Source organism: Ptiloglossa arizonensis, chromosome 7, assembly GCF_051014685.1.
Source record: "Ptiloglossa arizonensis isolate GNS036 chromosome 7, iyPtiAriz1_principal, whole genome shotgun sequence".
Classification (NCBI taxonomy): Eukaryota; Metazoa; Arthropoda; class Insecta; order Hymenoptera; family Colletidae; genus Ptiloglossa; species Ptiloglossa arizonensis.
The window spans coordinates 12,858,340-12,877,399 of record NC_135054.1 but is presented as its reverse complement, the minus strand read 5'-3'; the positions used below and the strand labels follow the sequence as shown (position 1 = coordinate 12,877,399).

General features: G+C 37.6%; 2 protein-coding genes and 1 non-coding gene across 5 annotated transcripts in view; 1 reads left to right on the top strand and 2 right to left on the bottom strand.

The window, feature by feature from the left end:
* Window positions 1-3,899, bottom strand: part of Orc3 (origin recognition complex subunit 3) — a 142,037-nt gene extending 138,138 nt beyond the window's left edge. Inside the window, exon 1 of the mRNA XM_076317363.1 lies at window positions 3,335-3,899. Coding sequence (XP_076173478.1) covers window positions 3,335-3,451 — 117 coding nt within the window. The 5' untranslated portion in view covers window positions 3,452-3,899. The remainder of the gene's footprint in view (window positions 1-3,334) is intronic.
* Window positions 1-10,617, top strand: part of Fas1 (fasciclin 1 Fas1 domain-containing) — a 411,004-nt gene extending 400,387 nt beyond the window's left edge. For all 3 annotated transcript variants that reach the window (XM_076317366.1, XM_076317367.1, XM_076317365.1), the window contains one exon: window positions 1,080-10,617. In XM_076317366.1, the coding sequence (XP_076173481.1) occupies window positions 1,080-1,276 (197 nt within the window). In that variant the 3' untranslated portion in view covers window positions 1,277-10,617. The remainder of the gene's footprint in view (window positions 1-1,079) is intronic.
* A 1,141-nt stretch (window positions 10,618-11,758) lies between these two features.
* Trnad-guc (transfer RNA aspartic acid (anticodon GUC)) lies at window positions 11,759-11,830 on the bottom strand. The gene has a single exon. It is a non-coding gene; the product is annotated as a tRNA-Asp (tRNA).
* Window positions 11,831-19,060: the final 7,230 nt, after the last annotated feature.

Genomic DNA, 19,060 nt, shown 5'->3' with positions numbered 1-19,060 from the left:
TCTTGTTCGAACATATCTTTTTTATTAATTAACTTCCTCGTTGCTTGGTAGAACAACGAAATATGGTGAAGATAGTCTCCTTCTCTGTTTATTATAATTTCGCGTGTAATTGCAACAGGTAATTTAGATCTATAATTGTGCTTTTTAAGAACTATCTGTTGTAGACAACAAAACTTTTCTCGGCTATACATCGTACGGACTGACCAACGAAAGAGTTAATAATAAGCGACGACAACTAAAGTATGCGCAAATTCATCTGATCGTTCAAGGCCATTGAGTGTTTACCCTCACCGTTTGATTAACATTGTACTATATCTCGTCTCTTCGTGCAAATCTGCAGGTTCGCACCATCTATTGTTCAAACATGAAGACACGGTATCGTTACCACAAAAGAGAAAATAGTTTGCAACATAATTCACAGTCGAGAAATAATCTATTGAGAAACGATCAGTTGAATTCGCGCCCACTATTTCTACCAAACGTCTAAAGAAACTAAACTTGGAAAGATTACACTAGGGTGACAATCTTAAAGATGAAGTAGATTCAGAAAATGTATATCGAAGACGAATTGTCAATATTATTAAATGTCCATATACGGGCTCAAATTGCACGTATTAAACTTTTCCGTTTAAGCAATTAAATATTCTCGACACGAATCAAAATCGATTTAATAAAATTTAACAGATTTCTAAACTTAATACGTATAAGCATACGATAAGTTGCACGACTGTCTCGAAAAAAGAAAAAAATTGTCAAAGATTACAAAATTTTTCAGCTTGTCACCTCAGACGAGCAACATTTTCGATAAATCGGTATACACCTCTACCGATGAAGAACCACTTGGATACCATGCGGCAACATGCATTTTTGCGTTTTTGTTTCGTAGACTCAGAATTGAAAATTCAGCCGCAATTAGTGTTACCAGAAACTCATGCTCGTCGGCTAAACGCTGATAAAAACGTCCGTCTGTCGCTGCCAACATCGCAACTCGCTTCGTTCGTCTCATCCGTCGATCGTCCAGAGAATCCTTCGTACGTTAAATCCACGATTCGCTGATCGGTATCGTTCTCTCTTTGCAGGCTACCAGATCGAGTGGGACGGCCAATGGATCCGTGTGGTCCGTCCTGATGTCGAGTGCACCAACGGTATCATCCACGTCATCGACTCGGTGTTCCTGAAGAGCAGCGACGTGAGGGTGAAGGGTAGCACCGCTTCGTCGGTGGTTTGCCTGGCGCCGCATCTGATCATGATCCTGGTGGCCAAGTGGCTGCTTTAAGGGCGTGTCTCTCGAGTCTATGTCATAGGTGCACCTAGGAATTTATTTCGGGACCGTCTCCGATCGGCCTCGTCCAGGCGAGCGCAGCGCACGGGATTCGGATTCGAGACTCTTTGGACTTGGACGCGCGTCTTTCGGGGCCGACTCATCCCCGAAGGACCCTGACGAGTCCCAGGATCCGCGTTCACCGTGACGCGGCAACCGTGAACATTCTGTGCTCGAGGATTTCGCGTTCACCCCTCCACTCGTCCCCTCCCCGAAAAGAAGCCCGTTCGAGCGCGTTCCCTGACGAGAGAGCCGATAGTGATCGACACAGATCGGGGACGATCCTGAACGAAGCGACCGCGGGGTCGAGGCTCTTGGGCGGATCTCTCCATTGGTGCCAGCAGCCAACCGACCAGGTGAACCTGAACGGTCGAAGCTCAAACGGGCGACGTACGATTACGCGATTTTTTTCCGAATCGAACGTACGACTTACGAGCGGATCGTAAAACGTTCGAAGATCATCTCTTTGATTCGATGAAGGTTTATCGTATCGATAACGACCGGTCAGGTATCGCGCGCGCGCGCGCGCACGTGCGCGCGTGCTCACGTCCAAACGTCCACGAAAGAGTTCGGTCTCCGGCGCAAGAGAGAAGAAATAAATGAAAAGTAAAAGACATTTAAAGCAGTGACGATCGCGCGGCGGGACTATTTCGCGGGTTAGAGACGCCATTGATCGTACCAAATAATTAATCAACCGTACCAAGTAATTTAGAGAAACCCACGAACGAGGAACGAACCGTGGGAGGCGGAGCAGAGATTTCGGGGAACACGTCTTCGAGTACAAGGGCGATGAGGGATGATTCTGATGTTCGGTCAGCGTCGCGTCACGCTGATAGGGAAACACTTTCACCCGACCCGGGCGTGCAATTATTGGCGTTCTTCTCGTCCGAACGACCTAGGGGGAGCTACCACGAAAGTTCGTAAAAAATAAGAGGATCGCGTCCTTTTCATGCTGATTGTTCTAGCAAGAAACACAGATGTAGAGCAAATATTGTCCCGCGTCTGCGTTAGTTCGGATCGAACGCCGTCGATATTCAGGCCATAACTATCATACAAGTACGTCTCGCCTAATTGTGGTATACTTCGATTTCATTGACAATGATGAGCTATAGTTCTGTGTGCGTGTGTGTGTGCGTGCGAGGGTCATTTCTGTCAGCGCGACGAATCGCGTTTCGAGACACACCGCCCGCCATCTGACGGCCGAATTTCAAACGGGAACCGGTTCGACGAACGACGTCGACGCGCATGCGCCAAATTTCAACGCCCGCGCAGATTCGACGAGAATGCAGTTCTCGGCGTGCGAACAAGACTCCCGCACACAGCGTCAACTGCACTGCTATACGTTAATAGTGCACAGCTTTACGACGGAGTCTCATGCAGCCTGAAGATTATAAACCAGTGATTTCCAAAGTAAGGGAGCGCTTTCGAATACGGTAGAAGTAACGCGAACGATTGAAGTAGAAAAATATGAATAATTTAAACGTCTCTGTTAACGTTCACATCGATCGACCGGGTTCGTCAAGCGTAATGTATTCTCTCGAATCGTTTCAAATGTACTACTTGTCTCGTTTCATAAATACCCTCATTTCGAAATCTCATTTCAAGAAAATTGTACATTCATTCACGAGCGCGGCCATTTTCGCGAGCATTTAACAAGTGACAAGGTTTCTCGTTAAAAAAACGATGTGAATTGATTGAAACGAATATAAACAATTTTTTTTCATCGATTAAAAAGAACGTAACGATTATTTGTCTATGAATCTTTCGGATTAAAGAATTTTCTTCTTCCTTCGCGGGAGAGGTGTCTCCCAAAAATATTTGGAAACCACTGGATGAAACACATTTGCGAAGATCCTCTCGCAACCTCGTACGAAGAGAATCGTAAAAACGATCACCGTCCGCGATTCCAACAGATGTCGTTGTCTCTCGACGAGCGATTCGCCGCCGCGCTACAAAGATGGCTTCCGATTACACTTGCTCTCTGTATCATATCGTACTACACTGTCTACTTACTGATAATACTGCCACGTCGCATTGCAGGCCGAATGAGCTTGCGAACGGGTTTTTGTACAATTGTCGTCGAAAGGAGCGGAAGCTTTGCCCAGTGGTGACTCGATCACATTCCGACATTTATGCATGCTGCGCGAACGAATCGTTACGTTCGAAGACATATTAGAAATACTTCTCCCGAGCGAACGATTAGTTTCACTGGACTTTAAAGTATTTGGCGAGGATCCATCGATCGATTGACGCGAATTTTATTGATCCGAGCTAATTGCAAGACGTCGTTTCCGTAACTACTAGGTTATGTTCGAACAATCTGATAACATTTTGTCATTCCTTACACCAGTAATCAAACATACACGTGTTACACGTATATTAACGCTATTACTATCCGTTAGTTTCTTCGTAAACGAATAATGCAGAAAAGAAATACGAGAAAAAATAGTTTTACTATTTTTTATAAGGTATACGACATTAAATGCACCCTTCGTAAGAAATACTTCAACTTTTTTCTCTGCCATTTTGTACTATCACTATTCGTTTACGAAAGTCTGCTGGATGGAAATAGCGTGTTCCTTGATTAACAACACTTGCAAGACTAGCCAACGTTAACCCCTCAAACACCACGTGACTTTTAATCTAAACCGATAAGTTGCAACTTGCTATGTAAATTTGTGTGCAATATTTAACAGAATTGTGTCCTAGAGAAGGTGTTGAAGAAATAGATACATATGTCATTTAACACGCCACCTTTAGACGATAAGATTCGATTCGTAAACATATAAATACAGCACAAAACGTCAACCGTTAACGAAGGTTCGTTTCGAGGCTCGAGAGGTTAACGTCATATATAATGTATTGCAAATATCACACCGATCGAAGTATAACATCAAAGTGTCAAATCTCGTTCAATAGTTACGATTTCAAACATATCTCTACAGACAAATGTAAAATTGTTATTCGTTCGATCGAAAGATCGAAAACATCACGTGATCGGAATCTCATGGATCCTCTCTCGTGAGACACGTTATAAAAGACACGAGAAACGGTCCCGCGAAAAAATTGTTATAAAAGTTAAAGTCTTCAAAAGATATTAACGACGCTACTATTTACAGAAATAGTAATTTCTCTGCGCTGTCACAAGTCACGTGGCCCTGTTTATCCACATTTCGTCTTCGAGTCGAACGAATAATAAAATAAATAAAATACTGCCGAGATAAAAAGTTTATCGAACACGATCGTCCAATAAAATTCGTTATCGTCGGGAAAAGGGGTGTCGAGGAGGTTCGTAGCATCGATCGATCATCGCTAGAGACCCTAAACCAGAAGTATACGAGTAACGAGTGTCAGAGGAAGTCCTGTTATGTCCTCCTCCAGCGATACGATTCGTTCGAGCAGACTTTACGTGTAATACCGTGAAATACTCTTTCAGAAATTCCTTTTTCTCATCGACTGTACAGTACTATATACGATATATATATATACAATATATATATATATATATGTGTGTATATATATACATATAATATAGGATCATCAAAGCCAACGCACCATGCCACTATTGAGTCGCTATCGAGATTACTGTGGAATTTTGTTTCGATCGACGCAGGCTTGTTTAAACTTTCGCAATCAAACGTGTCTTGGTCTCTCTCTACCGGGCGATCTAAATTAATCATGGATCATCCACCAAAAAAAAAAAAATAAAATTCCTTTTCATAAATGAAGAAGCACTGTTCAAAACAGTCGTCTATACATATAATTACCCGCAAGAGTCGCTTATTACATAGTAATCGACTGCTTGGAAATAATTTTCTACTAATTTGAAATTTACAAGAATTAAATGGTCCCCGACACTGCGAAAGGTTAAACCCCGGCCACGCGTGATTTTCAAGCAAACAACAAAGGGCAAGAATAACACGAGCAAAGTTTCATTCCCCGATTTAGTAAGAGCTTAGCTATGCGTGTACAAGTAATTACGATATTAGCGCGTGTCTGTTGAACGAAGAGAAAAGAGAGGACAATGAGAATCAAACTACGGTCAGTAATCGAAGGTTAAAAGAAAAAGAAAAAAAAAAGATAAAGAAAAGAGAAACAGGGAAAATGGACGAACCTGAGTATTCGAAGGTGAGGAATGAAACGCCTCGAAATTTCGTTTCCTCCGACGAAGATTGTTGTGGCGAAGGAGAAGAGTCGTTCATAGAAACCGAAACGCCGAAAATTTAAGGGAAAAACGGGGAACAGGCGTCGTTGTCGCCTGCCATTATTTAAACGAGACTTCTAAGGACCGCGTTCAGCTATCGCAATTTTTCTCCATGAAAAAAAAACGGAAATAAAAAAAAGAGAATTAATAGAGAATTCGATGTTATACGTGTTGATATCAGTCTATACATATATATAAAAGAAGTAAATGAATATATAAATAAATATAAAATAAAAACAGAGATTTATTGACGAAGGAAGAAAGTACGATTGAAGAGTTAGACGAAGAAAGGAACTGAAGAAACAGAAATACTATCAGATGATACCTTAAGAAACTTGTTGTTGGGATGAATTGATATTATAAATTATTAATAATTAATTATTACAATTATTACATATATATAGATATATATATAGAAATATACATAAACTCTAAATAAACGCTGTTTGTTCGTTAGATAAGAATTAACCGGAAATGCAAAGCGAGTAAAAAATAGTAGCGAAACTCTATTTCTTCGTGTAGACGCGTCTTAATGTTCAGCTTGTTCAAGCATAACGCCGAAAAATAACGAATTGCATTGTACGCAGCCGTTGCGCGTGGGTTGCATTACGTATGAATGGAAATGCGACTAACCGAATAAATAATAATTTCGAAATGAGAAATCGTCGCGCGGAATTTCTTCGCGTTAGTGTCGCGTTCACGAAAACTACCATATCCGACCACGATTCTCTTTGTGTTCTTGACCGGGACTCGCCATGGTTCCGTTTCGTTTTTTTTTTTTTTTTTTCTTTTTACGGAAAAATTCTGAACGTACACCGTGAATCTTGTAAATGCGGAAAAAAGAGAAACAGAGAATATCGAAGCGAGAGGAAATCCAAAGAGTTTAGTGGCCAAAAAAATTGACCACCGATAATCGTGTATTCTGTTACGTATCCGAGCACGCGCCATTTTTTCTCATCGACTCGAGCGAAACCACAGAAGTTTCTTGCGCGGGTTAAAGAATTTTTTAGCATAAAACTGTACAGTTTGACTACAAAGTAAGGAACACCTTGTATCTGGAACATCGTTCGTTGTTCGAATGAATTTTTTTGTTTTGTTTTTTTTTAATTATAAAGAGAAAATAGGATTCTGGTGTCAGTCGATTTTACAGTCGTCAACGAGCACGTGATAAAAGTAATATTCATACCAAGGGACAGTTACAGGCTTCATCTCGTGAACAAATGGGATTGAAATATCGAAAATCGTATGAAATAATATGGAAATCTTGTAATAATGACTAATCTATAAGGTTTAATTCATATCAAAGGTTTCAATTGAATTCGTCCTTACATGAATCGCTTCCCGCAGCCTCGTGTGCTATTACATCGATAGGTGTGTATCAAACTTTTCAATCAAAATCGAGTACATATAAGGCGGTGGTATTAAATTCTAATCGATTAGGAAGAATTAACGGTACATAATTTTTAAACGGAATTTTTAAAACGATCGTCCCACGATCTGTGTGTCTACATGAAAGTAAGAAAATCTCGAGCAAGAGTTTTAGAAATTTTCTGTTCAAAATTAGCGTTCCAAGATTAGAAACGCTTTCGCGATTGTTGATCGTTCAAAAATCGATATCAAATTAAATAGAAACACTTTTACCTCGCAGATGAGCGCGAGAAAATCAAACGGTTTGTAAAAGTTAGTTACACGATCGATAAAATACTTCGTACTTTAATGCGTTTACCAAAGAAACAGTCGCCTAATCGCGATTCATTTTTCTCGCGTTCCTTGACGCAATCGGTATTCACTCTTCGCAATGAAAATTAAAATCACCAAACTTGATCAAATCACTCGTCTAATTTTTTTTTATTCGTATATTCAAATATCCAACTATTCGAGAATACTTGAGTATTTTTTGCAACGATCGTTTATCTGAATATCAGTACTACAGTGTAACGTGGACTATAAATGTAACTCTTTAAGTTCACCGTTCTTTTGTTTATTTCTCGAACAATAATACTCGAATATTCAATTATTCAAACATTGATGACTACTCCGAGTATTAGAACAACAATACATGGACTATTCGAGTGTTCAAATAATGATATTCGACTACTAAAATATTCAAAGTTCGTGCGTGGCAATCGAATACCTACAATACATTCGAATATTAAGGTATTCGAACAATCGCAGCCCTATTTGATCGTCGATCGACTTCTCACGCTAGTCGCATGTTCGCGTAATTATACATTTTGTACATACACGTACACACGTACGACAGGGAGGAAAAACCAACGCTGTAGCTTTCCCGTGTGTAATCAATGGTACGATTAAAATCAATTCTCAGCGCGCGCGTCTCCAACAATTTGTTTCTGTCGACTCTTTTCTTCCCTCGTTTATTTCAGATTCGTCCGCTCACGAACTGGCTTCGTTCGAGGAATCCCGGGGAATCAACGTCCGTTCGAATTTTTTATTCACGTCCATAGCAGGCAAATTAAAAATCGAGATGTTGATGTTTCCCTATCGACGAAATTTCAACGATGCAAAACCAATCCGTTTCTCCTCAGTATCCCCGAGAAACTAATTTATACGTCTACGATCAAGCATTGTATTTTTAATATCGACACGCAATCGTGTAACTTTTTAATCGTATTTAATTGTAATTAAATTATAAAGAAGATCGTTTGCACGCTCGTCTCCGAATGTGAATCCTGGGAATTATAATTTCGTTTAATTTTCCTTGTCATTCTGTGTACCCAATTAAGCAAAAAAAAAAAAAAAGAAAAAAATAATAAATACGGCAAGAAGCTCGTGAAAATTTACAAATCTCTACGATTCTGATTGACCATCCGTGTAAAGAATTCATCCTTTGCCGAGAAATTCATCCTTCGAAACGTTGCGAGAAATTTAAGCGAACATTCCAAAGCGAATATCAAGAACCTGACAAAATTTTGATTTACAACGTAACGATACTCTCCCTCCAGTACACGTTTGCGACGCTTCGTTTCGTTTAACGCGTAGGGGAAGAGAGATTCACATTGTCGCTGTGTTATCATCGCTATTCTTTGTCGCGAGAAGTCGTTATTTAAATTCTAGAAATCTTAGCATTAAGACGTAAAAAATAATAGTAAACAGGTCGTTGATCTTTGAGAAACGAATTCTACGCATCCCGACCACGAAAGAAAGTCCTACGAACTTCTCTTCGATAAAAGCTCTCACATTTAAGAATACCCTTGATATTTGTTCAAATAGTAGAAAAGTAAAACTAATCAATAATTTTTCGGTGTACTTATTATTTTATCAGCCTTACCAACGAGAGTGATATCATTTAAAAGTTCACATTAGGCTTTATTCTTTGCAAGCGCTCTCGAGAAACGTAAATTTGAAGCGAAGCGGAACCATTGCGTTCGTGTCAACAATGAAACGCTGGTGTCGCTTATCCACAAAACGGTAGATAAAATAACTACATAAAATCGAAGCAACCGGTTAAAATACTCGTATTTCTCGGAAAAGTATCTACGATGTGCAATTTTTATCTTGTACAATTTTCGACGAAACAAGTAACCGCGAAATGTTTTGTTTCTATAAAGATCAAAGGGTGCTACGAACTTTCGAGCGTGTTCTGAGAATTCTAAAGACTGTTTTGAAACTCGTTCTTAGGACTTTCGCCAGCATTTGCGAGGAAAGTGGAACACCGTGCCAAAGTTTCGCCACCTGTCACCGAAATGGCATCGATTCGAGCATTATTTCGTTACGAGGAGACTTCGAGCCCACGTCATCGTGAATCCTCTCGACCCACGTGTTACCGTTTGCATTTACTACGGGAAGACACCACAGCTTGCGACGACGCCATTTCACAAATGTCACGCGAACGATGCTCGTTGACGCGGCGCGCCCGATTTTTCGTAACACGTTCATTTCGTTCGAGCGACGATCGGTAAATGCAACCGGTGACCAATGTACACGACGCCGTTACATAACGTAAATCATTACTAGGATAAAGGTATAAAGTAGGTAACGAAGTTAATACAGAGGCGGGGGAAGGCGTACGAGATTAATGGAGAAAGAAAAATGAAAAACCAGGAATGAAAACCAATACGGACGATACGAGAGAAAACGTAACGTGTAAGCGATTTAATAATTTTAAGCGTTGGATAGGCACCGGCAGATTTAACGAGATTTAACTGATAAACTATTAAGGATTATTTATTAGCTATTATATATACATATATATTATATAATATATAAATATATATGGATATTATATATACATATATTGTAGTAGGGAAATCAAATTTTATGTACCACAGAGCTATTTGTATAAAAGCCATTTTGTTTCGTTCGTCGATCCGCGAATTTTACGTCGCCTCGATATTTAATTGCCAACGGTGCAGTCCGGTAATGATTTAGGTGGTACAGGGGCTGTCCAGAAATACGCGACAGATTCGGGATTGGTAATTCGTATCGTGTAAGGGATAAATCGGGAACGTGGAACGGTATCTTTTCTAGACGAGTTTTCGTTTTCGAGAAAATTAATTTTTGAAATATATTCGTACGCGACGAAAAATAACAATTCGTTTCCACGTTACCGATTTACGTACCGGGGTAAGAGTTTCACCTACCGATCTATCGTTCGCGGTGTTTCGGGACCACCTCTGTACATATATAAATATATATTTTAGACGATTAATCAACAGAAGATTCTAGTTTTTTCTTAGGATTTAGGTGTACACGTGTATCGCATTCGTCTGTATCTTCAGAGTTAATCGTTAAGTTTCCGGTATCGAGCGCTCATCGCGGGGGACGGCAGATTTCTGTGTAAGATTTTTATGAGAGAGACTTCGCGTGTTTCGAGCCATCTGAATTTGCAAATGTGTGTGTGTCCGTATTCGTAGAGCGAACGACGCATCGTCGGTGCCGATCGATTTTCCACGGTGGACAGGGAAAGAGAACCGTTCGACCGTGAACATCGAAGTAACGAACGGCACCCCGTATCGTCGTTTCGCTCGTTGATCGATCATGTCACTTGTATCTCGCTTGACTACACTATGTAGACTCCGGTCGCTTTTGCTGTATGATTTTACAAAGAATAAAGAACACCTACAAGACAGTTTAAGTGGCGTTCGTTGATTGCGGCGTTGCGTGGGATTTCATGTGGGACGAACACGGTTCCATACGATGGTACCTCGATAATTGCGCGAAAACAGCCTCGTGAGTTTCTCCGTGTATTTGTGCAATTATCGAGGTAATCGATCCGGTGTAACGATCGACGATTATTATACCAGTGGTTACTGAACTTTTTTTAAAGGGGGAAGGCGCCCCCCTTGAAAAAGTACCCCTCCTAACGCTTAATTTAATTAATTCAAAATTATGTTATTTTTTATTTAGATTTCGATCGATAGAATGTTTCATACTCGTTGAATATCGAAGATTATTCGAGAAAAGGCACCCGACCAAATTTTACGCTTGCGAAACAATAGTAAGTAAATTATATTTACTGGACTGTTGCAAATAATACCATAGGAAATAAATGCTCACGAATTAACGAGCAATATACTTGTATAATTTTCATGGATTAATAGTTAGAACTGGAGGAATTTCTCGAATGAGACAAATGGTGTGTTTAAACTCTTCAAGAACATCGGCGCGTACGTGTACGTTTAGTTTTTAAGTTATTTTAAATACTGTAACGTGGAAACCATAATTAAATCTTCAAACGACATATCGCAATGTTAACCGATGATAGACTGAATCTTGTACATATATTTCTGTGTTCTATACATCAATTTACAAAGAACAACAAAAATCACATGTTCATACTTATTGATTCATTTTAGTTAATTCTTTATTTATCGACTCCTATTCATGCCAAAATGTCGCAAGGATTTGTAAAGAGAAACAAGTGTTTGGCCGAAAAAATAAAAGTTAACAAACGATACAAAGGTATCCACGAGACTTTATTACTCAACCTATTAATAATACCACTGTCCTAATTAACGAGCTTTCAAAGAAATATGTTTCTTACCGGTATTAAAATTTATTCGAATACTATTACGACTTTTCACTAAAAAAAAAATATTTAAAGAAACTATATTTGTCGACAAAGAAATTTATCGATTTAAGAAGTTAATGTAGGAAAAGTGAAGCTGTACTATATTTTACAAGAGTGTAGAAGAGAAACGTAAAGATAGAAAGTAACCACGTGTAAAAAAAATATGTTATAAAATGATAAAGATTAAAAAAGTAATTTTCTCCCCGACGGGGAATCGAACCCCGGTCTTCCGCGTGACAGGCGGAGATACTAACCACTATACTATCGAGGATCTTAAAGTCCGGGTCTTCGAAGTATGTTTTATTATAATAAATGATAAATAATAACTTTTCTTTATATTTCAAGTACCTGACGTCTATCTTGAATCTAAACTTATCCTAAAAGTATAATAACTGTTTACGTGTGTCTATATTTATTTCTACCAATATAAATTCAATTTTATAAAAATCGATAAGGAGTGTGCACTTTCGTGCACAATTACCCTCAATTAAATATGCCTGAAATTTGTTTCCAGTGAATATCGATAATGTTAAAAGTAACAGCATTAGTCTATGTGCAATCGAAATATGCATGGGCACAGAATACACGATTTATCTTACACGAGTCGAACCACACAATCTGAAATACCGATCTCGAATGGTATCAGTGCTTTATAGCGTGATCTGTGTTCAGAAATGTGTACTAGATATGTATTAGATATTGAAGGTAATGCTTTTCGTGTTACAGAACTCTAACGTCTCCTTACCATTTCAGTGTCACGTCCGTTGTTATCGATTCAGAAAGGTGTAAGACTTACGTGCCAAGAGCGCTTAGAATTAGAACTATGTATACCGACTGTTACTTATCCAAATATGGTTTGAAATTGGAATTGAATTGTACTTAACGAGCATTCTAGAAATTCATACGAGACTCGTGCACACAGTGGAATGTGTTTTTTGGCTGTTACCTCAGATGAGTAGCTTTCTAAACTGATAAGACGAATAAAAAGTAGTCTACCCTAGATACCCTGGACTTGAGACGAAACCTCACACGAAACCATATACAGAAGATCGCAGCTACTTGCTCATATTACTTGCTACGTAATTAACAATTGGATTATGATACTACTCATGATACGATTGTTAATTACATATTAAATAATATCGATTGCCCGGGTTTCACCTCTTGGAGGTTGCTACGTATAGAAACCCACCCTACCTAGCCAAACTTCTTTTATCGAGATTTTTTATTTATCTATGTTTTTCTACCATGCGATTGAACAACAAACTTGGTTGGATCCCTGTTCGAAGAATCAACAAAGAAGGGAGTTCTCAGAAGAATCTACCCGATAATGGGTAACCATGACACAAGTCGATTCCAAATGGAACACCATGTTTTACAAGAATTAAATAGAAATGTGTAATTGCACAAATGGAACGTATTTAAAACCTAATATTCAATTATTCCTACCTAAACAAGCGCTTGTACTTAATAATAATAGTCTACCTACGTAATGTCTAATGTACTTAATTAAACACTGCAGTGTTCTTTTTTTCTCTTATAAAGAGAATTACCTGCCTATGTGGCCACTATATAAAAGCCTACTTTTAAATTTACATTTGCATCCTACCTATACACATATCTACAAAAGTAGAGGGAAACATTATACATGTTTCCATGTGGTGTTGATCATTGATGCCACAGAGGTTTTCCTGAAACATAAATTGAAAAATATTAAAGTTAATGTCACAAGGTATGACTTTCCAAGAACGATGAAACATGAGATCCATTTGTAGATACTTTTATCACTTTTGTCCCAGATCTATAGTAAGTTCCATTTCTTAACTTTTCATATTTTATACGTATATATCCTCTGTAACAAAAACTTGTTTGATGGATTAGTGGACATACAAACACAAATTTGATAGCTGTAAAGAAAATTTGTTAATAACCATAACAAATAATTATGCATTGACTAATTAAATATTTTTCAACGATAATAATAAAATTGAAATCGGAATAATGAAATTGTAATATTCTCTTTTTTTCACAAAAATTCATGAGGCATCAAACATAAATATTAATATATTATTCAAATGAATTTTGTCTCAGTGCAAAGATAAAAGAAGAATAGATGAAAAAGTACTTTACAATCGGTAGACAATGTTTGAAAACTTTATCGATTCAATAAAAAAAGTTACCATTTATTTTGTGTACTACTTACAATTTGCATATTTTGCTCTTCTCAATTTAATTATTTTATTTTACTTTTTCACATACAACAAATAGAATTTGCAAAATTGAAAAATATATAAATTTTATTTTACATATTACTTAGCTACGATATACCAATGCCACATGAAAAGATTTTTAAAGTCATTGATATTGGAGTAATCATATTTTACCGCATTGAAATCTACATTATTTTCATTAAAAAAAAAAAATACGAACGGTAGTATTGATTCTACTTGAAAATTTACTATCAATATAAAGTATCAAATTGCAGTTTGCATACTTTTTCAGTGCAAGTTTTTTATTTTTCATTAAATTATACAACGATCGCGAACAAACTTTGATCGATGCAAAAAGTTTCAAATATTCATAAAAATATACACTACTATATTGCACCAAATTTCTTGCAAATCAACTGCGGTTAAAAAAAGTACTATATCTCGTAACAACTATAATAATGAAAAGCCTCTACTATAAAAGTTACAATAACTAGCTGAATTTATCATTACGATCATTTCACCGATAAAATAGTATTCTTTAAATACGTCAAAAATGTTACAAAGATACATAGATATGATTCAAAAAATTATATAATCTACTATTAACTTCCTAGCTGTATTTCCAGTAACAAATACTCGATTTTCAATGGGACAATTACAACAAAATTATTAATTAATTGACAATGACATCAGCTCCGAGGCATCTCCGAAGAACCTGAAACAAAAATCATCTGTGAGTGATCATCCATGAAAATCATCATAATTCCTCAGAAATGGGAACAAAACCGTAATTATGGGTCATTCTGTCGCAACACTAATTTATTAAATAGAAAATGAAAAAATACTCCCGAGAGCAGCCGCATAAACTGCTTTCTTCTTCGCAACACTAATTTATTAAATAGAAAATGAAAAAAATACTCCCGAGAGCAGCCGCACAGACTGCTTTCTTATTCGCAACACTAATTATTAAATAGAAAATGAAAAAATACTCCCGAGAACAGTCACACAGACTGTTTCCATATTCGTGAAGTTAATTTACTACTAATTACATGTGAAATGAAAAAATTATCAATAAAAATCGCGAAAGGTGCTTTATTATTCGCAACGCTAATTTATAGGGATTATATGCAAAATTTGCTCCAAGAGCACGCATGTAGAGGTGCTTCGTTATTCAGACGCAATTAATATTCATAATTCGCAACGCTAATTTCAACCGCGATCAATTCTCATTCGCGACACTAATTTCAACCGCGATCAATTCTCATTCGCGACACTAATTTCAACCGCGATCAGTACTCAATCCGCAGGATTAATATCAACTGCGGTCAGTACTTGTTCGCAACACTAATTTCAACCGCGATTAGTTCTCATTCGCGACTCTAATTCAAACCGTGATCAATTCTATTCGCAACATTAATTTCAACCGCGATCAGTTCTCATTCGCCACACTAATTTCAACCGCGATCGGTACTCAATTCGCAGGATTAGTATCAACTGTGATTAGTTCTCATTCGCGACTCTAATTCAAACCGTGATCAATTCTATTCGCAACATTAATATCAAACGCGTTCAGTTCTTATTCGCAACACTAATCTCAACCGCGATCAGTACTCAATCCGCAAGATTAATATCAACTGCGATCAGTACTTGTTCGCAACACTAATTTCAACCGCAATTAGTTCTCATTCGCCACACTAAGATCAAACGCGTTCAGTTCTCATTCGCAACACTAATCTCAACCGTGATTAGTACTCAATCCGCAGGATTAATATCAACTGCGATCAGTACTTGTTCGCAACGCTAATTCAAATCGCGATGCGTCACCAGGTTGCAGGCCCAAAGGGCCAGCACATATGTATGCACATATGTATGCACATATGTATGCACATGTACAATGTGCTATTACGTGCACACGCCAGCTGAAAAACACACTAACTACTACATAACTACATGCAAGTACAGTGACAAAGTAGTAACAGGAATGACTATCCATCTTCGAACGAACATTCGAAAATGGAGAGCCATTTGTTGCAGCCCTCTCTTGAGACAGTTTGTCGAGGCCTCTTCGGCTTATCAGCCTCTTCGGCATACCAGCCTCTTCTTTCTTCGGGCGGCACTGCCCGATCTGAAACTCCTAGGCCCGAGATTCGGTGCAGCGCGCGTGCGACCGTGCAAACGATTTCAGAAATCGTTGGTCGTGCAATGCACGGACGAAGAATCTCAAGCCTAACGTTCGTTTCGACGCCCTAATCGACGCGACCGCGTCCGCGAAAGCTAAGGGAAAGAGATCCAAAGAATAGAAAGCAACGCCGGAAGCAAACGGCATGTTCCGTTTGGACCAGCTTCGCTATCAATTCTTCGAATTGTCCTACAGGTGCAGGCACGTCGCGCGAAAACGCGCCTACCCGAATTGAGAATGCGACGACCTGCCCTGGACCCTACCTAATTATTTTTAGCACACATACCAGAAGCAAGTTACCTACCTACCTAAACCTATATTTAAAAAATGGGAAAACGCAATCTCTCAAACACAACCACTTCACGATTCTCAAGTATACCACTCGGGTGCAATATGCCTAACCTAGGGAGGCGTCCCCGGGACGCCTCCGACACCCGAGCTTTACAACAACATGCACACTCTAAGGTACGTACCAATTTCCTGAAATCGGCTGACAAAGGCTAGCGACCATTGCGTATACGTATCGTGTAGCATTTTAACGAATTATAAATGTATAACATTATCATTGTATATGGAAAGAAATATGTATTTAGGCAAGAATGTGAACAATTGTAATATAAATACAATAGGTTCATTTTGTAAAATGTATAACATTATCATTGTATATGGAAAAATATGTATTTAGGTAAGAATGTAAATAATTGGAATATAAATACAATAGGGAATGGACATTTGATTGTAATTAATTACAAGTTGCAAATAATAATATGTCATTATAGAATATCATTTAATGTAACAGTTTGATATATTTTCAAACCGACGCAACTCCACAGCCTAACCACACACACACATGTGGAAAGTTACGTCGTGCACGATACGCTAGCGCAATGTCAACCGCTACCATAGATTATTATTGTAAATCTTACAAACTAAGTCAACGTGAACATTGCTTTCGCTCGGTCAAGTAACACCTGGGCACTTTAACGAGTTCGAGCAATGGACACGGAACAATTGTCCTGAAAATCCTGAACTAGAAACAGTGGTTAATATATATAACGTATAACGAGATAGTATTCTTTCGTTCTTTCGCATTTCACTTTTCATTAAAATGACTCTACCTCTTATTTGTAAAAAGTTAAGAGAAAATGAAAAAATTGTTTTCAGAAGGAAAATTACTACAATAAAAATTGCGTTACTTAGAAGAAAAAACTAATTACTTAATAATAATTATCTTGCAAATAATGTAATGTGAAAATTCATGATAAATATTTGAATCAAATTGATTAAATTATTAATTAAAATACTGAATTTCCCTCGAGCGATTTCGTCGTCAAAGAAAATTTTTCAATAGATGTAAATAGTGTGTAAAACATGTAACTTTGACTCAGAAATCTACTCGTCGCGAAATGTCTTCTTGTACATAAAATTTAACATATTCCTTATCGAGTAAAGACAAACTATAATACCGAAAATTATCAAATATTCAAGAATATTATCATTGATATTAATCGTAATCGTAATAACAAAGTCGGAGGGTATCCGACTTCTCCATTAATGAGACACAAATCAAAATATTGCTACATTCAATTTATATTATAAATATTTCTCTATAATCGTGTCATTGTAATCATCATTTATATTCATACGTCTACTTGATTGCAAATGCTCGTATATTCGTTTAATAAATATTAAATATAACATATTTTCAATCATAAATGTTATATGAAAAACGCGATGTACAAGAAGACCCCTAACCTGAACTAGGAAATATATCGTGAAATGTTACTACGCACGGGTGTGTTGTAAACATACCCGTGGTCACTGTACTTGCCAAGGATACGAATATAAATACAACCGGTCACCCGTGTCGATTCGGATCTTTCGTCCTACGACATGTTTGGGGACCGGAGGAAAACAAATAGCATGCGACTCACCGACACGTAGAACACGATCGAGCGAATACCCTGGCGATGTACTCCGATGATGCTGATTTACCAGGTCGTCGTTGATTTTCCAGCCCAACGTCATCGGGGAAGTTGTTGGATCCATGGACTCGATCCCAAGATGTGGAAAATCTGTAAAAACTATCACGAAATATGACAATTTGTTTTTAGAAAAATAATTTCAATTTTAGTAGAGAAGTATATATTTATATACTTACATTATTCACTCGTGAAGCATCGCTCAATATTCCTCTTCAGTGATGCACTGACTCTAATACCGATGACGAGTAATTTTGATGATTACAAAAAAAAAGGAAAAATAAATGAAAATAGATAGTAACGCGATCGTGGTCGACGAACAATATTGATTCTATTTTCGCGATTGGAAAAAGAAAGAGAGCCACGATGCTCTGGAAAGAATTTACAATGCACGAGAAACACTGAATCTAGATCGCGTGTGTCTAAAATCTCAACGAAACTCTACTCGGAGCCACTGTGCTCCGAAAAACAATAACTTACTACGCAATAAAATTTGACTCTACTGACCGCATTGCACGCGGCCATCAAAATTTCTGAAAGAAAGGGTGGTTAATAAAATGGCCGGGGGGCTTTTGAATCGAGTATTTGTGAAAGAAATACTGCTCTTCCTTGATATTTCCATTTTGTCATTAAATATATCAATATCGAGTAATTGTTCAATTCAAAAATATTATTACAAATGGACTTTTATTGTTAGAGTTGCAAATGTTTTCATATTTGACGAATTGTGAGTATATCGCGAATTTTTATAAATATTTAGAAACTCGTTGCAAAATTCAAAGTTCTTTAGTTACTCGAGTTTAAACAACACGTTAATATACGACCGCGTAGTTTCTATGTATAGTCAAACTTGCATCTAGAACTCGTATGCAAACGCAATTGTAATGTCTTTATAAAGATAAATTTACGAACAATCATTTGCATCCCGCATAAACAATACTAAAACATACTAAACCGTGACCGAAATGCAATAATACATGAGTTGCTCCAATATTCCATTCACATCTTACAATACCGCCAAGAGGTTAAAATTCAATTTTAAATTATAATATATATCAACGTCAAAATAATTTAAATTTATCTTTTCTTACTTGCTCTTCGCACTGGACGACATTTAAATCACGGATACA